Source organism: Octopus bimaculoides, chromosome 2 (assembly GCF_046866305.1).
Source record: "Octopus bimaculoides isolate indiv1 chromosome 2, ASM4686630v1, whole genome shotgun sequence".
Lineage (NCBI taxonomy): Eukaryota > Metazoa > Mollusca > Cephalopoda > Octopoda > Octopodidae > Octopus > Octopus bimaculoides.
The window spans coordinates 48,658,234-48,682,159 of record NC_142929.1 but is presented as its reverse complement, the minus strand read 5'-3'; the positions used below and the strand labels follow the sequence as shown (position 1 = coordinate 48,682,159).

Here is a 23,926-nt window from a genome sequence, read left to right as displayed (position 1 = left end):
TAAGGACTACATGGTTATGAGTTCAAATCTTATTTGCTGTTGTGTTGTGAACATAGAACATAATTCTGCTTGCTCTAGTTTTCCTATCTGATAAAGAATACAAGTTCTACTTCTCCATCATTTTTGAGTGCTTAACAGTAGGAAGGGTATTCACCTGTAAAGTATTAAATAATGACTCCAACAAAAATGCAATTCTATCTCATACTCATTTGCATGAAAACATTAATGAAAATTTGTATCTGAAAAACAAAAAAAAAAAAAAATGCTCAAAAGAATATTAGTTTTGCTTTCTGTTTTCCAGTTCAGGTACTGGACGTACGGGAACTTTGATAGCTATTGATGCCGGCATGAAGATGTTTGATAAAACACAAACCGTGGATGTTCTTAATTTTGTCTACTCCATGAGACTTGAAAGACCAAGGGCTGTGCAAACCAAACAACAGTATGCATTGATATATAAGGTAAGACACATTTAGCTTAACTGTCGCAGGTTGGAAAATCTTGCTGCTAAGATATTTGGTAAGTCATCATCATTACCATCATGATCATCATTTAACATCAATTTTCCATGCTGGCATGGGTTGGACAGTTTGACATGAAGCTGGGAACTGTTTAGTTTCCAATTGTCTGCTGTGGCATGGTTTCTATAACTGGATGCCCTTCCTAATGCCAGCCACCTTACAGAAGGTGCTGGGTGCTTTTCACATGCCACTGGCACGAGTGCATTTTATATGGCACCAACATATGTAAAGTATAAGCCTGTATGTATGGATAACAGTGGTTTTATTAAGCACGACACATCCTCTCAAGTACAGCAAATCATCACAACTCCCGGTCCTTTGTCATTTCCTCAGTGACAAGGAACTGAGTAATCTAGAAATTATTGGTTTCTCATTTTGACACAAGGCCAGCAATTTTGAGGGGAGGGGATATTTGATTACATCGACTCCAGTACTCAATTGGAACTTATTTTATGGACCTTCGAAAGAATGAAAGGTAAAACCAACTTTGGTAATATTTGAACTCCGAATATAAAGATGGACGAAATGCCTCAAAGCATTCTGCTTGGCATGTTAATGATTCTGCCTGCCACTTGCCACCTTCAGCTAATCTAGTAATTATTATGATTATCATACAGCTGTTCTTTCAAACAGAATTTTTGTCCAGCTTCCTCACTTTTTTTTATACTGAAAGTGTTTCAAGAACAGTGTTCCTGTTTTAGTGCAAATTATACATAAATGTCCACTGTTAAAGATTCATTTATCCATAACCTGAATGATAGGAAATTTCATTCCACTGTTAAAGATTCATTTATCCATAACCTGAATGATAGGAAATTTCATTTTATTTATTATTTTTTTTATGTTGTGGTTGTTATCTAGCTCCACGTTTGAATGGTCAAGCATATATAATAGCCATGACCATCTCATTTTTTACCTCCATCTGTTACTACATTAGTCAGTGCAACCTTCCTTTTCTAAGGTGGTAAAGTGTGTGATCTGAGGAAGATTTGACTGCTATTTCTAGCAGGTTAAGGGTCTATGTAGAAGCTCCCATGTTGGCAGCTGTTTTGTTTTTATTTATAAGTTAATCAGTTAGAGAAGCTGCATTAATTATCTGTCACCTAAGGAGACCCACCCACACTATGGAGACTGATGTCATTTGAAAATACTTGTTTGAATGGGTGGGATATTATTTCCTGTGTGCTTACTTAAAATTTAAGAAAATAATTATAACCACCACAATTCTCTTAAATTTTAGCAATTAGCATTGTCATATATCTTAGAAAGGTTTACAAAGGCACAAGCATGGATGTGTGGTAAAAAGCTTGCTTCTCAACCACATGTTTCCAGGTTCAGTCCCACTGCATAGCACCTTGTGTAAGTGTCTTCCACTATAGCCATGAGCTGACTTAAGCCTTGTAATAGGATTTAGAGAGAGAAACTGAAAAAAGTCCATTGTGTGTATATATATATATATATATATGTGTGTGTGTGTGTGTGTGTGTGTGTCGTCTACTGTTTGACAATTGGTGTTGGTGTGTTTACATCCCTGTAACTCAGCAGCAGTTCAGTGAAAGACAATGATAGAATCACCGCCTGGATTTCACCAACAAATTCTGGATTTCTTTTCTTATCAGAATGATCAGATTGAGTTTTCTGAGCTGCCGTACTATTGTAATTGCCATTAGACTCCTCCAACTCTTTCCAAATCCTCTGCATTGTCCTCAGATTGACACTCAAACACTCTGAAATGTTCTTATTGGAGATTCTGGTGCAAATGCAAAGCAGTACAGCATGTCGTTTCCAAATTTCTGGCAGAGTGAATTGTGTCATGGGCTGTTTTTCTCACAGATGGTGCCCAACTGACCCTACTATACTGTGTAGTTGACAAAATAAAAAACAAACAATGCACATGTGTGAAATTGAAAGTATAAAATGGTGACTCTTAACCCCTCACATCCTGCATAAATATATATATATATATATATATATATATATAGGGAGAGACAGACAGACAAACAAACAGACAAACAGAGATAGACAGACAGAGACAGAAAGAGAGGTGTCTTTGTGCTTGTGTTTGTTTCCCATCACTATTAGCAGGTCAACAGAGACTGATAGAACAAGTAACAGACTTTAAAAGTCAACCTCAGCGGAATCTGAACTCAGAATTTAATGGCAGATGAAATACCGCTAAGCATTTCACCCGGTGTGCTAACGATTCTGCCAGCTCGCTGTCCTAGGCTAGATAAATATTAATACAGAAAAGAGTTCTGAATAAATATATTTGTTTAAATTCATTCTGTAAATATTTGCTTGTAAAACGTTGATACATAACTTAGACTACATCTATTTCATTGTTGCTACTGTTCTTCTTCTTCAGTCTCAGGTCAGCCATGATGGAGCAGACATGCATTCCACAATGACTAGCTCATTTTACTTTGTACATCCAGGACTACAGCGTCCAACTTCTCTTTAGGGTGTTTTATAAAAGAGATTTAGCTACTGTTTCTAGCTAGTCACATGACGATAAATAGGTCTCCTCATTGGCCCTAGGTCTGTTTTATAGACATTGATATAATTATCATGTGTTTTCTATTACTTCTATTTTGGTTTCAAATGGTTAACATGTACATACATACATACATACATACATACATACATACATATATATATATATATATATATATATATATATATATTGCTTTTGTTTTTTCAAATAGTCTCTTCTATAAGTTCTTCCTTTTCTTTTCTGTTATAATTAAATTACATCGCTTGCTTTCATTTATTATAGTTATTGTTATGTGTGTTTGAAATCAATTTATACAAACAAATGTTTGCAATTACTGAAATAATGAAGTCTCCTCGGGGAGTTTCTGTGAAAATGTTGTTCAGAATGTGACTACCTAATCATTTTCTTAGTATGTGTGTGTGTGCATGTGCATGCACGTGTGTGTGTGAGCTACTTTACATGTGTTTGTGTCTGTGTGTGATGAACTTATAATTTACAAAACTTTAATTTATGTATATTGTTACATATTGCTATGTAAATCTTTTACAAAAGATGCAAAATTAAAACCATTATGGAAAGATTTAAATGAACAAATGTTATTATTATTATTATTTATTTATTTATTTACTTTTTGTTAATTAATGAAACAAACTTTAGCAGAAATTCAGTTCTTTCTAAAAATCTAACACCAGAAGAACACTAAAAGTTTGGCAATATCTGAAGTGCATATACTAGTTTCATATATAATTTGTCAATTCTTAGATAAACTCTGCTTGTCTGACAGGGTTTTTCTTCTTGTGTGTATGTGTGTGTGTGGTGGTACGGTCCCAGCATAATCACAGCCTGGAAGCAGTAAAAATATCTTGATCACCACTAAAATAAAATTTCTTTTAAATATCAATTTTTTTATTTTGTTTTTTACAAAATATAAACATTACATTGCTTTCAAGCATATTCTGTGCTATATTGATTTCTTCTAATTTTTTTCTTAAATATTAATCCCATATAATGTTTCATTCTTTTCATTCCTTTCCAGGTCTTAATTACTTTTGTTTTTGTTTTTGTTTTCTATCACCACCTTTATTACTTCTGCCTTAGCGAAGGTGGAGATATTGTTTCAGTCATGTTTGTTTGCTTGTCCATGGACAAGATATCTAAAGAACCACTGGATGGATTTGGATGAAACTTTCAGGGATGTTTGACCTCATGACTGGCATGAACTGATTAGATTATGGGATTGATCTGGTACCGGACAAGGATTCTGGATTATTTTTCGTTTTTTTTTTTACTTTATTTTCGAGAGCGGTCGGGTTCATTTTTAGTATTCTCATTTGTTAGAGCAGTCGAGTTTATTTCAGATGTTCTCATTTTAAAAATCATCTCTGACTAATCAATGAGAGGACATTGGTGTTGCCTTGGTGGAGGTTTGCAAGAGTCAAAGCAGTTAGGTACAAGATTGTTTTCTTCAACAGAAAATGCATCCTTATGTAGTTTCTCCTTCGTTTATTAATTGCATTTAAAGGTGCTTTTTATGTGCCAGTTACACAACATTGGCATTTGCCATGACTACGATCTCACTTGGCTTGATGGGTCTTAGCCTTCACATTTCATTGATATGCTTGTTTATTTTTAGAATGACATTTTAGGGTATGTGTCAGAGGCCAGATCTGGCCAGTTTGAACATAAAACAGGTAGAATATTTGAGCTGCTAATGAGTTAATCCTATTATTTACTTTCCAGTCCATGCTATTTCCTTCAATTTTTACTTTCAAAACATTCTTCTTAAGATATACATTGGCGCAATTAGTAAATAGACACACACACACATACATATACAGAAACTTTGATATTTCTTTCTCTAATTTTCATTTATCAATTTCCTTCCAACTTTATGAATATGACAAGTGAGATAATAATTTTATCTATAGCGTATATTTTCACAGATTTCTATACAATTCGGTATTTGTTAACCTTCAAATAGCACTGGATTTCGAGTAAACAATTCTGTGTCTTCGCTTTTGTGTTATTTTCTTCTATTGTTGCTGTAAATAAATATAATAATATTCTTAGTTTATACTGAATAAACAAACTTACATAAATATAAAAGCATCTTTCAATATGTTTAAAATAAGGTTACAGTATGTTGTTGCTAGATAAAAATGGAGATTGGAATCTTTTGCATCAGTGACACATACATAAGCCAGTACAGGCACAGACACACAGATATATAAACATACACAAACCCACAAATACATATGTAGTGAGACACATGTGTTCATACACACACATTCATATGAATAAACATAAACACACAAATAACCATGCACATATGCTTACACACATAAACAGACACATACAGACCCATATACAGATACACATACACATTATATATATATATATATATATATATATATATATATATATATATATATATATCAATACACACACACACACACACACACATGAATATGTAAAAATATACATGTAGTCATGCACATATTATGCTCACACGCATAAACAGACACATTTACACCACACACACACATATATATACATACATATACACATCCACAAACACCCACATCATTCTCTTATCATTTGCTGTTTCCTTCGAAATTGTTTTTAGTATTTTTTTTTTGTTTTATTTTTTAGCTGATCATTTAAGCTTTCACTTCTCAGTCTTTTCCCAATTCTCCATTCCACACAAACCATCGTATTTTCCAGCCCCCACCTCTTCTTTTTGATTTCTTCTTTCATCGTATCAATATTCCTTACTTTCTAACATTATCCTCTCTTAATTATAGATTTTTCTTTCCTGTTCCTCTGATACCGTTTAATTTTTCTTTTTCTAGTAATCTATTTACAGATTCATATGTGTGTGTGTGTGTGTGTGAATGTGTGTATATATGAGTATATATGTATGCATGTGTAGATATGAGTATATATGTATATATATTATTGTTATGTATGTATGTATACACGTGTGTGTGTGTATGTTTTTTTGTTTATGTTTTTATTTATTTTTTATCCTCCTGTCACCTTTCTATCAATGGTTCTGATAATACATCTCTCAATTGAACTAATGTAATCAATAGTTGCCACGAAGAGAAGGACATGAATCAAATTATTTTTCATTGTCTTGATATGCAGCAGTCCACTAATGTGAAACATTTGTCAGAATTTCATTTTGAGACAGTCAAGCTTCTTCTACAACAAGCAAGCTCATAGGAGTTTGGGGGTGGTTGCGTTTTCTTGTCACATAAACCATTTTCATCTGTTTACATTTCATTTAGTTTATTGTGAAAATTTATAAAGTTGGTATGTAACAGAATATTTTCAATGGCTCTACTATTTCAATATGTCATTCTATATTTTGATTAATGTGTGCTTGTGTGTGTGTGTGTTTGTGTGTCATTGTATACGCATGCATTTTTTGTTTAGATTTTCCATTTATATATTTGGAACTGTATGTGTGTATAAATACATATACATAATAGAGTACAGGCATGGCTGTGTGCTATGAAGTTTGCTTCCTAACCACATGGTTTCAAGTTCGATCCCACTTCATGGAAACTGGGGCAAATGTTTTCTACTATAGCCTTAAGCCAACCAAAGTCTTGTGAGTGGATCTGGAAAATTGAAACTGAAAGAACTTTGGTGCTCGACCTTGGCCACAGCCTCTGGGCTGAAGCATATAAAGAAATAATAGAATTGTTATACGCATGTACATGTGTCTCCTTGCCCTGACATCACATGATCGTGTTTTAAGCTAATTTCACCATCATGCAAGTCTTCTCCAATCCTCTTTGAAAACCTGTTTAGTCAAAGGAAGATATTATGTTGTTCAGAAAATATGGCCGATTTTAAAAATAATCCCCTATTCTTGTAAAACTGAACTTATACAGGGGTTTAATTATTCAAAATATGATCTCTGAACAGCTGTGTATTTCTCCCATCAGTTAACAAGGCCATTTATGCCTCTTTGATAAAAAAAAAAAAAAAAAAAGTTTTGATGCCAAGAAATCCTTCTATTCAGTTTAAAGTATTTACTTTTTATAACTCTAAGGCATTTACTCTTTGTAAAATTATGTATATCATCAGTAAATCATAAATCCGGAAAAGAAGCATACTCTTAGTTACAGAGCAGTAATTTATACAGATAAAGATAGATATGGCTGGTCTGTGGGGGTTACCCTCAGTTTCACGCCCAAAACGTGCTTAGCTTTACAGTGTTTCTTCAGACTCTAAACCCATTGGCCTATAACCTTGCTAGAGAGGTCATAGGTCAGTGAGTTTAGACTCTGAAGAAACACTGTAAAGCTAAGTGCTTTATCGATGTAAAACCTAAGGTTACCACATAGATCAACCATATCTATCTTTATCTATATACTTTACTGCTCTGTAACTTAGAGCATGCTTCTTTTTCAGATTTATGATTTACTGATGATCTATCTCATTCCCCAGCCAGAGTGTTTTACAAAGACCACATGGTTTGTGTTAAATAGCTGTCCAGCAGGTCATGCTTCTACATATTCACAGAAACCTCTTAGTCTCTCAAAAGTATGGAACGTTTTGACCTCGGCTACTCCATTAATTTTCTAAACTCACTAGAGGGGCCATAGGCCAGCAGGTTTAGGGTCTGAAGAAGTACTGTAAAGCTAAGCACTTTATGGATGTAAAACCCAGTGTAACCTCATAGACCATGTAAATATATATATATATATATATATATATATATATATATATATATATATATATATATATATATATATATATATATATATATATATATATATATATATATATATATATATATATATATATATATACACATATATATTTGTTTTGCATGATTCTTGATGTGAAATCATATGTTGAAACAAATATTGTTATACTTGGTGATGGTCATATCTTTTCTTTTAATTGGCAAAATATGACCATCCACTAGTATAACAATATACATACATACATACATACAAGGGGGTTCTGAATAAATATATATATATATATACAAGGGGGTGCTGAAAAGCCCCTGGCTTTAAGGGTCACATGAAAGGCCTGGCTGGAGGTCCAACTTTCTGAGTCCTTTCACAGAAAAACTGAAGGACCATTTCAATAAGTGTGTGAATGTGAGGTGATATGTTGCATAAAATCATAATTAACTGATTCTTCTGTATTTTCTTTTACCCAAAGCTAAGAACTTTTCAGCCCCCACTGCCTCGTGTGTGTGTGTGTGTGTGTGTGTGTGCGTGCGTGCGTGCGTGCGTGCGTGCGTAAAAAAATGTGAATAGGTAGGATTGGGTTGTGATGTATAATACATTCTTTATTCTAGCAAGAGATCAATGTTATTTATCTCAGAAAAATTTGTGTCTCACCAGAATATATCAATTCCTATGTCACGTTTTACATTTTAAGAACATCTTAAAATAGCAATTGAAATAAATATCTTTGCCTATCAGGCATAGCTGTTGCTTTTATTTCATTTTATTTTTGTATCTGTTTTAGTAGTACATCAACATATTTATGACACCAATGTGAGATAATCCCTCTGTCTATCATTTAAGTACTAAATCTGTCTATATATGTATATTATATATTTGCACATGTATACAATTATACTATTCTATTTCTCTTTCAAAGTGTGTTTTTTTTTTCTGACTATAGTCATTTAACTGATAGCATATCTATCTGTCTGTCTGTTATTTATCTCTATTGATCTGTCTATCTATTGATCTATCAATCTGTTTGCTTGTCTGTCTGTCAATCAATTTATCTATCTATCTATCTATCTATCTGTCAATCGATCTTTAGTTATCTATCTATAAAAAGACACACACACACACACACACACACAAACAAACACATGCACTTGCAATAACTCATTTTCATTCTCATTTTCCCTTACATTCTATGCTTACCTACCCTTACATGCATGCACTCACACACACACACATACATACATACACACTCATGCATATATGATATAGTTTACTCAACATTACATATTTCATAAAGAGATAAAGTACACTCCACAGTTAATTCACATTTTTTTTCATACTTTCGTTCTCTTTCCAAGAACAACTTAAACTCCAATTTCTGATGTTATCATCATCTACATGAACTATTTCCTTCATTTTTTTTTTCTTTTTCATGTCTTTAATCTCATTTTCTTTGAAAAAGAAGTCATCACATTAAACAAGGTTCTCTTACATCATGCACACTACAATTTTATTGGATTCCCATGGCTTTTTAAATATTTCTTCTCAGTCACTGCAGTTTACAACCACTACCTTGCCATGTCTATTATTTTGGCTTCTTTAAAAATACCTGTACAGATTTATGAAAAAATCCATCCACCTTTGGCTAAATTATTTGATCTGGTTCAGATTGTGTTGAACTGAAAACAATCATATTGGGAAGACAGTTATGGCACCAGTTTAAAATGCTTGTAGTGGTATAATCACTGTTTTATTCCTTAATTAGTATTAAAAATAAAGAAACAGTTTCATAGTATATTTTGTATCCTAGTCACTGATATTGCAATAAGCTAGGGGAAAGGTGTGTATAGGCACAGGTGTGGCTGTTTAGAAAGAAGTTTGCTTCCCAACAACATGATTCTAGGATCAGTCCCACTGCATGGCACTTTGGGCAAGTGTCTTCTATTATAGCCTCACACCAACCAAAGCCTTGTGAGTGGATTTGGTAGATGGAAACTGAAAGAAGAGCAGTGTGTGTGTGTGTGTGTGTGCATGTGCACATGCGCATACATATGTGCATGTGTGTGTGTGTTTGTGTCTCTGTCTCCCCCACCACCACCACTTGACAACTAGTGTTGGTGTGTTTACATCCTCGTAGCTTAGCAGTTGAGCCAAAGAGATCAATAGAATAAGTAGTAGGCTTTAAAAAGAATTGATACTGGGGTTGATTCATTCCACTAAAAATTCTTCAAGGTGGTTCTCTGAAGAGAGACTGATAGAATAGTACCAGACTTTTGTTGAACTAATTTGACTGATGAAACTCTTCAAGATGATGCCCCAGCTAGGTCAGATCTAATGTCTGAAACAAACAAAAACAAGAGCATTCAGAGAGTGCAAACCTTTGCCAAGGTAACATCAACGTTGTTAGTCAACATAAGATCGTAATACTTTATGTAAAGTAAGGTAAGTATAGCAAATAATCCAAAATCCTTGTCCAGTACCAGATTGATCCTAAAATCTAATCAGTTCAGGCCAGTAACGAGGCCAAACATCCCTGAAAGTTTCATCCAAATCCATCCAGTGGTTGAGATATCTTGTCCACAGACAAACAAACCTGACTGAAAACAATACTTCTGCCTTCACTAAGGCGGAGGTAATAAAGAATATAGTCTGCCTTGGCCTTGGTAGCAGCTAATTAGTCACTATGATTTGTAACATAGGTACAAGGTGGGCAATACATTTAGGAGAAAGATATAGTTGTTTTTGTTAACACTATACTTTGATGGTACTTATTTTATTGTACTTGGAAATATGACTGACAAATACAACTCTTGACAACTGTCTAGATCTGTGATTGTCAATCAGGGATTATATAGCCCTTGGGGTCCATACAAGATTTTGTTGTTAAAAATTATATGCAACATAGGCACAGGCATGGCTGGTGGTAAGAAGCTTGCTTCCCAACCACATGGTTCTGAGTTTAGTCCCATTGCGTAACACCTTGGATAACTGTCTTCTACTCTAGCCTCAATCTGACCAAAGCCTTGTGAGTGTCCTCAGCAGTCACGGCCCATGTTTCACTGCCATGTAGCATGGCTGCTCGTACACATGCATCATACAGTCTGCATTGGTATGTATTGCAAGGAATAGTGAGGTTTCTTTCTGTAACATTTTACATAATTCAACCTACACCAGTTAATGTGGGGGAAACAAAATAGGAATTTTGAAAGAAGTTACGTTAAAACTAGTTTTTAAACATCAAAGAGCTAGTGGGGTCCATCAGAATAAAACAGCAATCAAAAGGGTCCATAGATAAAAAAAAAAATAGTTGAGAGCCCCTGGTTTAGATGGCATTGATTCTTGCTCTGCTGCATCACAGAATGTTAATGGTGAACAAGGTTGAATATAATAACAATGAGGATGGTGATAATAATGATGATGATGATGATGATAGTGATAACATATTATGATTATGATGGTGATGAATGCCATTGCTCATAAGGATGTTGACAATTTTCATGATGCTGATGATGATGATGATTTTTATGATGATGATTTTTATGATGATGAATTTCATGATCATAACAGTGATGACAATGAGAATGATCATGAATATCATTGCTGTTGACATCCTCATCAGCCGCAGCATCATGATGACAGAGAGCTAGAGGGACACCATGAGCATAATGTTGGTAAATTCTTATAACAAAGATGGTGTTTTTCCTTTTCTTTATTTTTACAGTCATCACAGAACAGTTCACTATGTTAAAATAATATAAACTCCAATAAGTTAATGAACTTCATGGCATATAGCTATATAGTATCCATCAAAAGAATAAGAGAAAAAAAAAATTTAAAAAAAAACATTCTGTAGACATATAATTCATTGCTCATATGGACAACACATTTTATTTCCACCAAGCAGACAAAGGAAAAGAAATCATATTGATGATGATGATGATGATGATGACTGGTAAATGGTGGTACTGGTGACTGTGGTGGTCTGGCTTTGGCAAAAGAATTGGTTATCTGACAGTAGCAGTGGTAGAGATGGTGATGATGAGGATAATGACAACAACGACGATAACAACAACAATAGTAGTGGTGGTAGTGGTAAAAGTGGCTATGATAGAGATGGGCAGCAGTAGTGATTGCTGTGACTAATAGTCGTGGTAGCAGTGGTAGTGATGATGATGATGGAGGTGGTAGCATTGATGATGGTGATTTTGATGAGGGATGAAAATGGAATTTAGCCCAAGGTGGTCTTCTGATTGAGCAAATTTTTAAAAAATGCCCATCATAACCAACCCCTAATTTTTTTTTTTTGTCAGAGAAGGTATATATTATCCATGTCTTTTCCTTTTTTTTTTATGGTGATAGGGTAAGCGGATAATGATAAAAATATTTAAGGACGTTGATGGTGGTGGTGGTATGGGTGATGGTAATAGTGATGAAAATGATGATGGACATTTAAAAAAAAGAACATGTAAGAAAGAGAAAAAAATTAAAACAAAAGACAAGGAGATGAAATACAAAGCATAAAATTATTAAATCAATAAAAGATTAATAACGTTTATGTGATTGTGTGTATGAACATGTAATTATATATATATATATATATATATATATATATATATATATATATATATATTTATTTACATACACACAATCACATAAACGTTATTAATCTTTTATTGATTTAATAATTTTATGCTTAAATATTTTTATCATGTAATTGTGTGTGTATGTATATATATACACATACACACACACGCTCATACACATGCATAAATACATACAGCCACGCATACACATAAACATAAAAACAAAAGTACATGCAACTAATACACATGCACACACACACACACACACACACATATATATATATATACACAGATATATATACAGATATATATACATACATATAATACATATATATATATATATATATATATATATATATATATATATATATACATACATACTCACATACACATGTGCACATATATACATACATCCACACATACACATGCACACAAATGCACATATAAACATACAGCCACATATATACACAAAATCTATATATATTCTTAGGAATGATTGTCAGATATCTTCACCATCTCAGCTCCCATTATTCATTAAAAAATCTAGCAATGGTTTCCTGCATTAAACTCTTGAGATACTGAACAAACGGCATCACTTAACAGTGATAAATGGCCTCAAGACACTAACACGTCATCGTTTCTGCTGTGTCTACCGTATGCATAGGTGTTGGCCTCGTCAACATCAGGGGAATGGCTTCTACATAGTATGGATAGGTGTTAGACTTTGGGAGATGACAAAGGAAGATAACTCGTCAGAATTTAGGAAACTGATTTGATTTTTAAAATTTGATATATAGTTTTATTTGGGTTTTTTGTTTTTGTTTTTGGTTTAGTTGTTATAGCTTTTGTTGTTATTTATATTTTTGTTGTCTCAACTGTCGTTGTTGTTATTGTTGTTGTTGTCTTGTTTTTGCTCCATTTATATCTTTTTTGTTGTTGTTGTTTGTTATGTTCATTGTTGGTAATTTTGTTGTTTTCACTTGATTTCATCACAGCGTCTGTTTGTTGTTGCTATTTTTGTTGTTGTTGTTATCAACTTTTCAGCTATTTGTGTGAGTGCAGTTGACATTATTTGAATGTTGTTGTGTCAACGATTAAGCTCTCATAATTTTTGTTGTTGTTGCAGTTTAAACTTACATTATGATTACTATTGCTTTTAAAGCAGCAATCTGGTAGAATTGTTAGCGTGCTGGGCAAAATGCTTAGTGGCATTTCAACAGTCTTTACATTCTGAGTTCAAATTCCACCGAGGTCAACTATGCCTTTCAACCTTTTGGGGTCGATAAATTAAGTACCAGTCAAGTACTGGGGTAGATATGATTGACTATCCCACTCCCCACAAACTTCAGGCTTTGTGCCTTTAGTTGAAAGGATTATTGCTGTCATCATCATCATCGTTTAACATCCGCTTTCCATGCTAGCATGGGTTGGACGATTTGACTGAGGACTGGTGAAACCGGATGGCAACACCAGCCTCCAATCTGATTTGGCAGAGTTTCTACAGCTGGATGCCCTTCCTAACACCAACCACTCAGAGAGTGTAGTGGGTGCTTTTACGTGTCACCCGCACGAAGGCCAGTCAGGCGGTACTGGCAACGGCCATGCTCAAAATGGTGTGTGTGTGTATTTATATATATACACATACACACACACACACACTCATACACATGCATAGATACATACAGCCACGCATACACATAAATATAAAAACGAAGGTACATGCAACTAATACACATGCACACACACAGCTAGCAGAAATGTTAGCAAGCTGGGGAAAATGCTTAACATAATTTCGTCCTCTTTGTTTTAAGTTCAAATTCCGCTAAGGTCAGCTTTGCCTTTCATCCTTTCAGGGTCAATAAAATAAGTACCAGTTGAGCACTGGGGTCGATGTTATCGACTTACCCTTCCTCTTAAATTACTGGCCTTGTGCAGGACTTTGAAATCATTATTACTGTTGCCTGGCTAAATTGTACTTATTTCATCAACCCCAGAAGGATGAAATGCAAAGTGGGCTACAACAGAATTTGAACTCATAACATAAAGCCAAATAAAATTCCACTAAGAATTTTTCCTGGTGTGGTAACAGTTGTGCCAGCTTACTGCCTTGGAATGTAGTTTAATAGTGGTGTGTGTTCATCTATCAAAACGATGAGGACCATCTAGTCATTATGGGCAAATGATAGGTGATGACTTGTGCGGGGGAGACTCAGTTATCAAAAGGCTCTTAGGAATATCACCACAGTGCATATTGCAGTGATGGTGGTGGTGGTGGTGATGATGATTGTTGGTGATAGTGGTAGTGGTATACGGGGGAGTGAGATTATCATCTGAAGATTGTCACATTGCATTTACTGCAGCTTTCTTGTAATTGATTTCACAACATACAATTATCTAATAAGTTTTACAACACCACACACACATTCATGCACGCACACACACACACACACACACACACACACACACACACACACACTCAAACGTACATGCACACCCATGGCAGTGCGTGCGCTCAGAGTGTCTCTAGTAAATATTGTCATACTAACTGGTACAGCTATCTAGGGAATGTCATCAATACAATTAGCTAATGAGTTTTGTTTTGGTGATCAATGCAGTTATTAAATGAAAACTACCATGCAAACGCTAAGGTAATCATTTACATATATACATTGTTGTTGCTTTGTTGTATGCTGTAAGATCTGGTCTATTATACCTGACCATCCTATTTTTGTCACTGTCACTCTTTTCTCTCTCTCTCTCTCTCTCCCTCTCTATCTATCATTACACTTTTGACCCATTTTGCTCCTATATGTCTTAATAATATCAATATGAATATACATAATGTATAGATGCATACATATGTGAAGGTGCATGGCTTAGTGGTTAGGTTATTTAGCTCGTTGTCATATGGTCGCGAGTTCAATTCCCAGTGACATGTTGTGTCCTTGAGCAAGACACTTTATTTCATGTTGCTCCAGTCCACTGTGCTGGTGAAAATGAGTAGTCCTGTATTTCAAAGGGCCAGCTTTGTCGCACTCTGTGTCACACTAAATCTCCGAGAATTACGTTAAGGGTACATGTGTTTGTGGAGTGCTCAGCCACTTGCGCATTAATTTCATGAGCAGGCTGTTCCATTGACCGGATCAACTGGAACCCTTGTCATCGTAACCAATGAGGTGCCAGGTATGTATATGTGTGTGTGTGTGTGTGTGTGTGTGTGTGTGTACGAGTTTGTGAATATGTTTGTGTGTAGTCTTCTCTAGACATCACACGATGGTTGTAAATGATCATCATAAAAGCAAGATTGTTCCTTTACAGTCTTTTGTGGAAAACGTGTCTAACTATGGGAAAATAGTACCTTGCTTGGAAATGGGAGAAGGTTAGTGACAGGAAGGGCATCTGGTCATAGAAAATCTACCTCAAATAACCCCATCCAATCCAACCAATGCAAGCATAGGAAAATGGATGTCAAAAGTGAAAGTGTGGAAGCAACAAGAACTAGATTCCAAAACAATGGAACATGTCTTTCTATGTGTTTTGATCATGTTTCCTTTACAAGGGCTTCTTTCTAATATCTGTTCTAACTTTTGAAAGTTTTCTGGAGCTTTTAATTTAGCTATTTGTAACCTCAATAAAAAAATGGGAGTTTGTGTGTGTGTGTGTGTGTGTGTGTGTGTTTTCTGTAGGCATCAATTAGTTATTATTACTAACTAGTTAACCACGTGCCATCAATAATGATGGCTAATTGCAGTATTTTATATATAAATAAGGTACGTAATAATCACACATACAAACATTCACATACTTTCCTTGTACACACATACACTCATATACTCACAGAGTTGAGACATTGATTTTTTTTCACCCCTTCCTTCCTTGTTCATCTATCACCCCTCCCTTTCTCTCATTGCTATTACTTTTTCTCACTCCTTAGTCAGGGCTATTACTCTCACTACTTCTCCTTTACTGAATTACTATTTTCTCTCCTCCTCCACGTCCGGCATGATTCTAGACAAATATATATATATATATATATATATACAAATATATAAAATAGGGGCCATAGTTCTTTGATCAATTTTCAATTACTGCAACACTAGGCAGAATTGCAAATTTAATTTTTGAAGTGTCTCCTTCATCTCCTAATCATATATATTTTGAGGTATTAAGCCATTTTCTCTCTGAAGGATGAAATTTGTTTAGCAACTTCATGTGAGGTTTGCAATGCTTTTGTATTGTGGCCCCAAAATAATGGTAAATGTGTTTGTAATGTGGGTGAAACTCAGCTTCAATTTTTTTGTTGACAAGTCAGTAAAATGTGTGATCTTTTGAGAAATGTCTTATGGAGAGATAAGGTTTTTCACTATGCTACATTTTACCTTGGTGTTGCATATTGTATTAGTATCTCTCTTCCCTAATATTTTTACAGTGGTTATACTTTGTTGTTATTACTGAGTAAATGTTTTTGTGTGTGCCATGGATTCCCATTACTGTTTCATTTCAACACTTTATGGTTTTAATAATAGTAACTTATGTTTATTGTGTTAAGCTATTGCTGGTGAGATTCAAACTGTACAGAGCATTTTTATTTCTGTAGTATTATTTCTGGGGTAATCTTAGTTCCGTTTCTCTGAGGAGGTTTTTCTTCTGCATATAATCCTTTCTACTCCAGGCACAAGGCCCGAAATTTTGAGGGAGGGGGGGCAGTTGATTAGATCGACCCTGGTACACAACTGGTACTTAATTTATCGACCCCAAAAGTATGAAAGGCAAAGTCAACCTGGGTGGAATTTGAACTCAGAACGTAAAGACAGACAAAATACTGCTAAGCATTTCACCTGTTGTGCTAACGTTTCTGCCAGCTCACCGCCTTTTTCTTCTGCATATAATGCTTTCCAGAGTTTACAAAAACATGATTAATGAACTCACAACAACACTCATTCCATCAACATACTTATTGAAGCCCTTCATTCCCTATGGATGATTTTTGTTCCCATTGTTCTCAACACTTGGTTGTCTTCTCTGCTTCTCTCCAATTGGATCCCTACTTTTTCAGATCTGCCTAAGTATCCTGCCTCTAGCTATTTTTCAAGAATCCTCTCTTCTGACACCTTTGTTGGTTCCAGGTTAAGATCAGATGGGCTATCTTTCCATGAGGAAAGGCCTTCTTCTCCAAGGTTTTGAATTGTCATCGCTGCTTCTGTAACTCTTTTTTAGGTAGATGTGTTGACCATACGCAAACCCATTTCTATCTTTGGGGAAAGTATCAAAAGCCATGCAGATGTAAGATTTAAATACTATATTGAGTAGATCGAGGAACTAACCCCATGAGAAATTTCTTTCTCAAGCTTTGGCACATTGCCATATAATTTATTCCACCAGGTGCAATGGATGATAATATGTGTGTGTGCATCCAATAGCAGTATGCATTGGCAGACAGAGACACAACATACACACAAACACACTCACTCTCTTTCTCTCTCACACACACACACTCACTCACTCTCTCACACACACTCATTCACCTACCACACATACACTCACTCAGACACCACACACACTCACTCTCACACCACACGCACACCAGACACTCACTCATCACACACACTCACTCATCACACACACTCACTCACAATACACACATATATACATGTTTTCCATGCTATGTCTTCCTGATTCTATTAGAGTTGTTGCAGATTAGCCATGATTGAGCAGGCTTATAATCAAAGACATTCCAAACCTGACTGTCCAATCATTTTGTTTATATCTAGAACCACATTACTCCACAAGTCACTTCTTGTCAAGACAGCAGTGTGTATAATTTGACGCAATTTGGCTGGTATTTCTAGCAGGTCATGTAACCTTAGAGAGAGTCTTACATTTGCCTGTCTGATACTGTTATTTTTGGCCAGTGCTCTTTCATTTTTCTTTCAAAGGTTTTTCGAGTATTATAAATCACCTCAATTTAGTTTTGTAAATAACATTAATGTCTTCACCCAAACCACTCTTTTTATGCATTCTTCATATATTTCTCTCTCTCTCTCTCTCCACACACACACACACTTAACCACAAACAAATATATTTATTATATACAGAGATAGATTAGTCCAGCTAATTGGCAAACGTCCTCAGAGTTATTTAATTGATTTTACCATTAAATCAGTTTCTGGAAAAGTAAGCAGTAACAAAGCAGTTATTTTTAGTCACGATTAGAGACTTACAGTTACTTCAGTAAACTTTCATTAATTAGTTCTTCGCTTGAATGTTAAATGAGGCAAATAGTTTCATTTATTCAAGATCATATGTTGTCTTCCATATTTTATTGTTTTGGTATTGATACATTGTATACATTGTTGTTGTTGGCACTCCGTCACTTACGATGAAGGAAACAGCCTGCTCGTGAAATTAACGTGCAAGTGGCTGAGCAATCCACAAACACGTGTACCCTTAAAGTAGTTCTCGGGGATATTCAGCGTGACACAGTGTGACAAGGCTGGCCCTTTGAATTACAGGCACAACAGAAACAAGAAGTAAGAGTGAGAGAAAGTTGTGGTGAAAGTTGTTTATCTGTAGATTTGAATTGTATATACATAAAAAGCGCCATCCAAACATGCTCAATGCCAGTGCCACCTGACTGTCTCCCATGCTGGTGGCGCATAAAAAGCACCCACTACACTCTCGGAGTGGTTGGCATTAGGAAGGACATCCAGCTGCAGAAATCTTGCCAGATCAGATTGGAGCCTGGTGCAGCCTTACTGGCTTGCCAGTTCCCAGTCAAACTGTCCAACACATGCCAGCATGGAAAACAGACGTTAAACGATGATGATGATAATGATGATATTATCCAAAGTGTACAGTAATATATATCCATCACAGCTGATCTTATCAACTTGTTCTGCACTAGGGTTACAACGGAGTGTTAAGTAACAATCCGATTATATAACTATGCTCATCAGAGGTAGCCAATATGGAATGGAATATGGTGACTACATATATATATATATATATATATATATATATATATTTTGTATGTGTATTACTGGCATAATGCTTCTCCCAAGGTTTAATTATATATATATATAAATTTTAATTTATGCATATATTAATATTATCTCGGTTGAAAAAACTTCGATAATGCAAATATGTTAATAGTTACCAGGGTAGCAAAAATTACACAAAAACTGGGATATCATACCCATTACCCATTTAATAGGTAGAAATAGCATGTTAAAGTGATGTATTTTGAGTAGATATGAAGAATAATAAATGGAGCAAAACGCATATAATCAATAAGCCATCATATATATATATATATATATATATGATGGCTGCAAACTCATGTTCGAATATTGCCATCACCTGATTGGAAGTCTCACAAATGTGAAGGCTACAACCAGCCATTTTTGTGATAGTTCTTACTTTTTTTCCAGGGGTGCCTGGACATGATGATTTTTTTATAGTGGGGAAAGGATTTCCACAAATCAATCCCGCTCTCTAAACCTGGACAACATAAATTTGAAAAGAACTAGTCTACATTATCAAATATTGTCAGCGTTGTAGGTTTTCTCACAGAGTTTCCCTCTCCTAAAGAGATGCTATGACAATAACAGAGAAGCCTCCCACTGCCAGTGGACCAACTACACACCTGAACACCAACCTATGTATTCCCACATACATACATGCATACATATACATGCATACATACATGCATACGTATACATATATATGTATGTCCCCCACACATACATACATACATACATGCACATGTACACATTGTTGGATGGCCGTTGACTGCTCATGATCTCTTCTGCCATTTGACAGGTCTTATTTTTGTCCTGCAGAGTGTCCAACAATCACCCTGTGATGGGTAAGAGACAAAACTTAACACCAGAAACCAGAGTAAGGATTGTTTAGCATAGTTGACTGAAATTGTCATATAAAGCTATTTCAAACGAAGTTGGATGCTCTAAAACATATACAATACTGTCCATCTTTATAAAGAAACTAATGATTATAAAGACCACTCTCGATCTGGGCAATCAAGAGTAAGAATGGAAAGATATAGCCATAGACTGTGCCTAAAAAAGTGAAAAATGACTGCTGTTGACATTTTAAAAGAAATTTGGCAAAAATATGGACTTACCATTGAAATGTCCACCATAAAAAACCGTCTCAAAGAATTTGGACTTCTAGGAAGAGTCTCTTGCAAAAAGCCATATATTTCTTTAAAAAATTGACATGCCTGAATACAATTCACAAAAGAACATTTGAATTGGAGTCCAACAGATTGGTCAAATGTGTTGTGGTCAGATGAGCCAAAGTTCAGTTTGTTCAGCAGCGATGGCAGGAAGTATGTAAGAAGGCAAATAGGCGAAGAATATAATCCAGAACGCATCCAACCTACAATTAAACATGTTGGTGGAAGTGTGATGGTGTGGGGGTGCATGTCTGGAAAAGGCATTGGTCCTATAATCTGAATCAAGGGCGTTGTCGATAATAAGTCCTATCTAGAAATATTGGATAAGACTATGCTTCCATATGCCCGAAAGCATTTGGGCTGATGTTGGACTTTCTGGCATGACAACAACCTGAAACACACCTCGCACCTTGTCAGAGATTACATTAGGTCTAAGAGAGTTTGGTTGATGCAGTAGCTTGACCTAAATCCTTTCAAAAATTTTTGGGAAAGGATGGGTAGAGCTGTGCAAACTAGTAAGCCAAAGAATACAGAATGCTTTTTTACATTATTAGCCAAAATTGAGAAAAAATCTCAAGAACAGTGATAAATGATCTGAACAATTCAATGTTTTGCAGATGCAAAGCTGTGTTAAATAATTTTGGATTCCCAATCAAATACTGATTGTATGAGCTTATTTATTGATGTTTTTTTTTTTTTTTGTTCCTTTTAGAATAAATTACGTAAAACAAAAAATGAAATTTTACAAATCGCTCTTAAATTAAATGGCGCTATAAATTATGATAATTAAGATTTATCTTTAATTTAAAATTAATATGTTGATGTTACGCTGTAAAGTTGTATACCATATTAAAGCTTGTGAAATTTTCTTTATTTTGATATACATCTTCATTCACAAATTACAACTTGAATATATAAAAAATGCCATTTTTTACATTAGTATACTAGTATATTTAAATTGAATGGTGCCACTGTATATACGTGTGTGTGTGCAGTTTTGTGAGTATGTGTGTGTGTGAGAGAGAGGGGGGGATAGAGAGTATGTGTGTGTGTGTGAGAGAGAGAGAAAGAGAGTGTGTGTGTATGTGTGTGTGTGTGTGTGCGTAGAAAATGAAAGAAATGGGGAAACAAAGAAAGCTTCTAACAATGTAGAAACTTTTACAAAAAAATACAAAGGCCTATCTTCTGAAGGAAGAAATCCAAGAAATGTGTATTTACATCAATTCTGTTATTTTATGTTAAACCGCTTGATGTTTGGGTTAGTAGCAGCTGCAACTCACCAACTGTTAGTGCAAGCAACTTTCCAATTGTTGGTCCAATTGTTGTGATGTATTTTCAAGTGGTTGTCATAGCAGTGGTGGTGATGGAAGATGGCGTTGGTGGCATATGTTATGATGTTGGTCATAGTCACCATAATGTATTCATAGGAGCCACTGGCCCATCTCTGATCAACCATGTAAGTATAGCTATAAATATATAATAGTAGAAACGTGGTCAAATGGTTAAGTATTTGTCTTCAAAAATCACAAATTCCAGGGATCAATCTCATGATATGTCATTTTAGGCAAACATTTGTCGATATAGCCAATGTTGAACCAAAGATTTTTTGAATGAAATTAAGTCAACAAAAATTGTGCTGAAACTTGTTGGATAGCCTGCACCTGTAGTTCAAAGATCCAGTCTTTTGACAAAGTTTCATACTAATTCTACTTGAGAATTATATTAACTAAGAGTACATGAGTGAGTGGAATACTCAACCACACTAATTTAACCAGCTGGTATTTCAGTTGATCAAACTTTTGAATACACAGTGTTAAAACTAATGAAGTTCCATTTTGTGTGTGCGTATTCTTAACACACAAAAGGAAATTGTTTATGGCTGATAACCAATTGATAACTAAAATTACTTATAACTTGCCTTGCAACTAGCTCCAGCAATAATAATTAACTCAGCTAAATAACTGAAATGAAAATATCCACTAATTTTAAAGAGCTAAATATTTCATGGACTTTAATCTTGTTTCAGCACTGCCTTGAAGAACTTTTAGTCAAATGAATTGATCTCAGTCAGTTTTTTTTTTTCTTAATTCTGGTGCTTATTCCATTGGTCTCTTTTGCCAAACCACTAAGTTACAGGGATGTAAATACACCAATACCAGTTGTCTGGTGTTGGTAGTGAACAAATATAGACACAAAGACATACACTCATACATATACACGGTGAACTTCTTTCAGTTTCTGTCTACCAGATTCACTAACAAGGCTTTGATCAGCCCAAGACTACAGTAGAAGACATTTGCCCAATGTGCTACACAGTGAGACTGATCCCAGAACCATGTAGTTATGAAGCAAGCTTCTTACCACACAACCATGCTTGCGTCTAAAGTTGGACCTAAGAAGCATCAGATGTGGTGTGCGAGACAGACGACTGCGTTGGTATGGTCATGTAGCGAGAATGGATGAGGATAGCTGTGTGAAAAAGTGCCACACCCTAGCAGTTGAGGGAACCTGTGGAAGAGGTAGACCCAAGAAGACCTGGGATGAGGTTGTGAAGGACGACCTTCGAACATTAGGTCTCACTGAGGCAATGACTAGTGACCGAGTCCTTTGGAAATATGCTGTGCATGAGAAGACCTGGCAAGCCAAGTGAGACCATAACACGTGGCCTATGCCAGGGGTGTAACCAGCCCACTTCATTGGAGACTAAACTCTGCTTGCAAAGACCTGTTGAGGCAAGTTAAATCGAAATCAAATTAAATTTGCAAATTCAATGACTGGCACCTATGCCAGTGGAGCACTAAGAGCACCGTCCGAGCATGATCACTGCCAGAGCAGCTGACTGGCTTCCATACCGGTGGCACGTAAAAAGCACTATTCGAACATGTTTGTTACCAGCGTCACCTTACTGGCACTTGTGCCGGTGGCACATGAATAAACATTCGAGCGAGGTCATTGCCAGTGCCGCTGAACTGGCTCCTGTACAGGTGGCACGTAAAAAACACCACATGAGCATGGCCGGTGGCACATAAAAGCACCCACTACACTCTCGGAGTGGTTGGCATTAGGAAGGGCATCCAGCTGTAGAAACTCTGCCAGATTAGATTCGAGCCTGGTGCAGCCATTCGGTTCACCAGTCCTAGCATGGAAAGCGGATGTTAAACGATGATGATGATGATTATGATGATATATATATATATATATATATAGTAACAAACTAAGGAAAGGAATTCCTTCAAAGGGATGTATAAAACAAATTGTTGGCTATTTTGTTTTTTAATGATTTTTTAATGTTATATTCATAGTCTATTATGTAATATTATAATATAAATAAATTATTGGGTTGTCAATTGTAGCTCTCTATTTAATTTATTGTTTATATATATATATAGAAATATATACATATATAAATTTT

The 23,926-nt window shown here is 35.3% G+C and overlaps 2 protein-coding genes across 2 annotated transcripts in view; one reads left to right on the top strand and one right to left on the bottom strand.

Annotated features, from left to right (window-relative positions):
* LOC106871625 (uncharacterized) overlaps window positions 1–23,926 on the top strand; it is a 587,895-nt gene that overhangs the window by 556,092 nt on the left and 7,877 nt on the right. The window contains exon 14 of the mRNA XM_014918237.3: window positions 302–461. Coding sequence (XP_014773723.1) covers window positions 302–461 — 160 coding nt within the window. The remainder of the gene's footprint in view (window positions 1–301; window positions 462–23,926) is intronic.
* LOC149137049 (uncharacterized) lies at window positions 3,472–21,976 on the bottom strand. The gene is made up of 2 exons (XM_089344938.1): window positions 20,461–21,976; window positions 3,472–5,057 (listed from the first exon to the last, which is right to left on the bottom strand). Exons 1-2 carry the CDS (start codon window positions 20,776–20,778, stop codon window positions 5,049–5,051), a joined length of 327 nt encoding a protein of 108 aa, XP_089201064.1. The 5' UTR covers window positions 20,779–21,976; the 3' UTR covers window positions 3,472–5,048.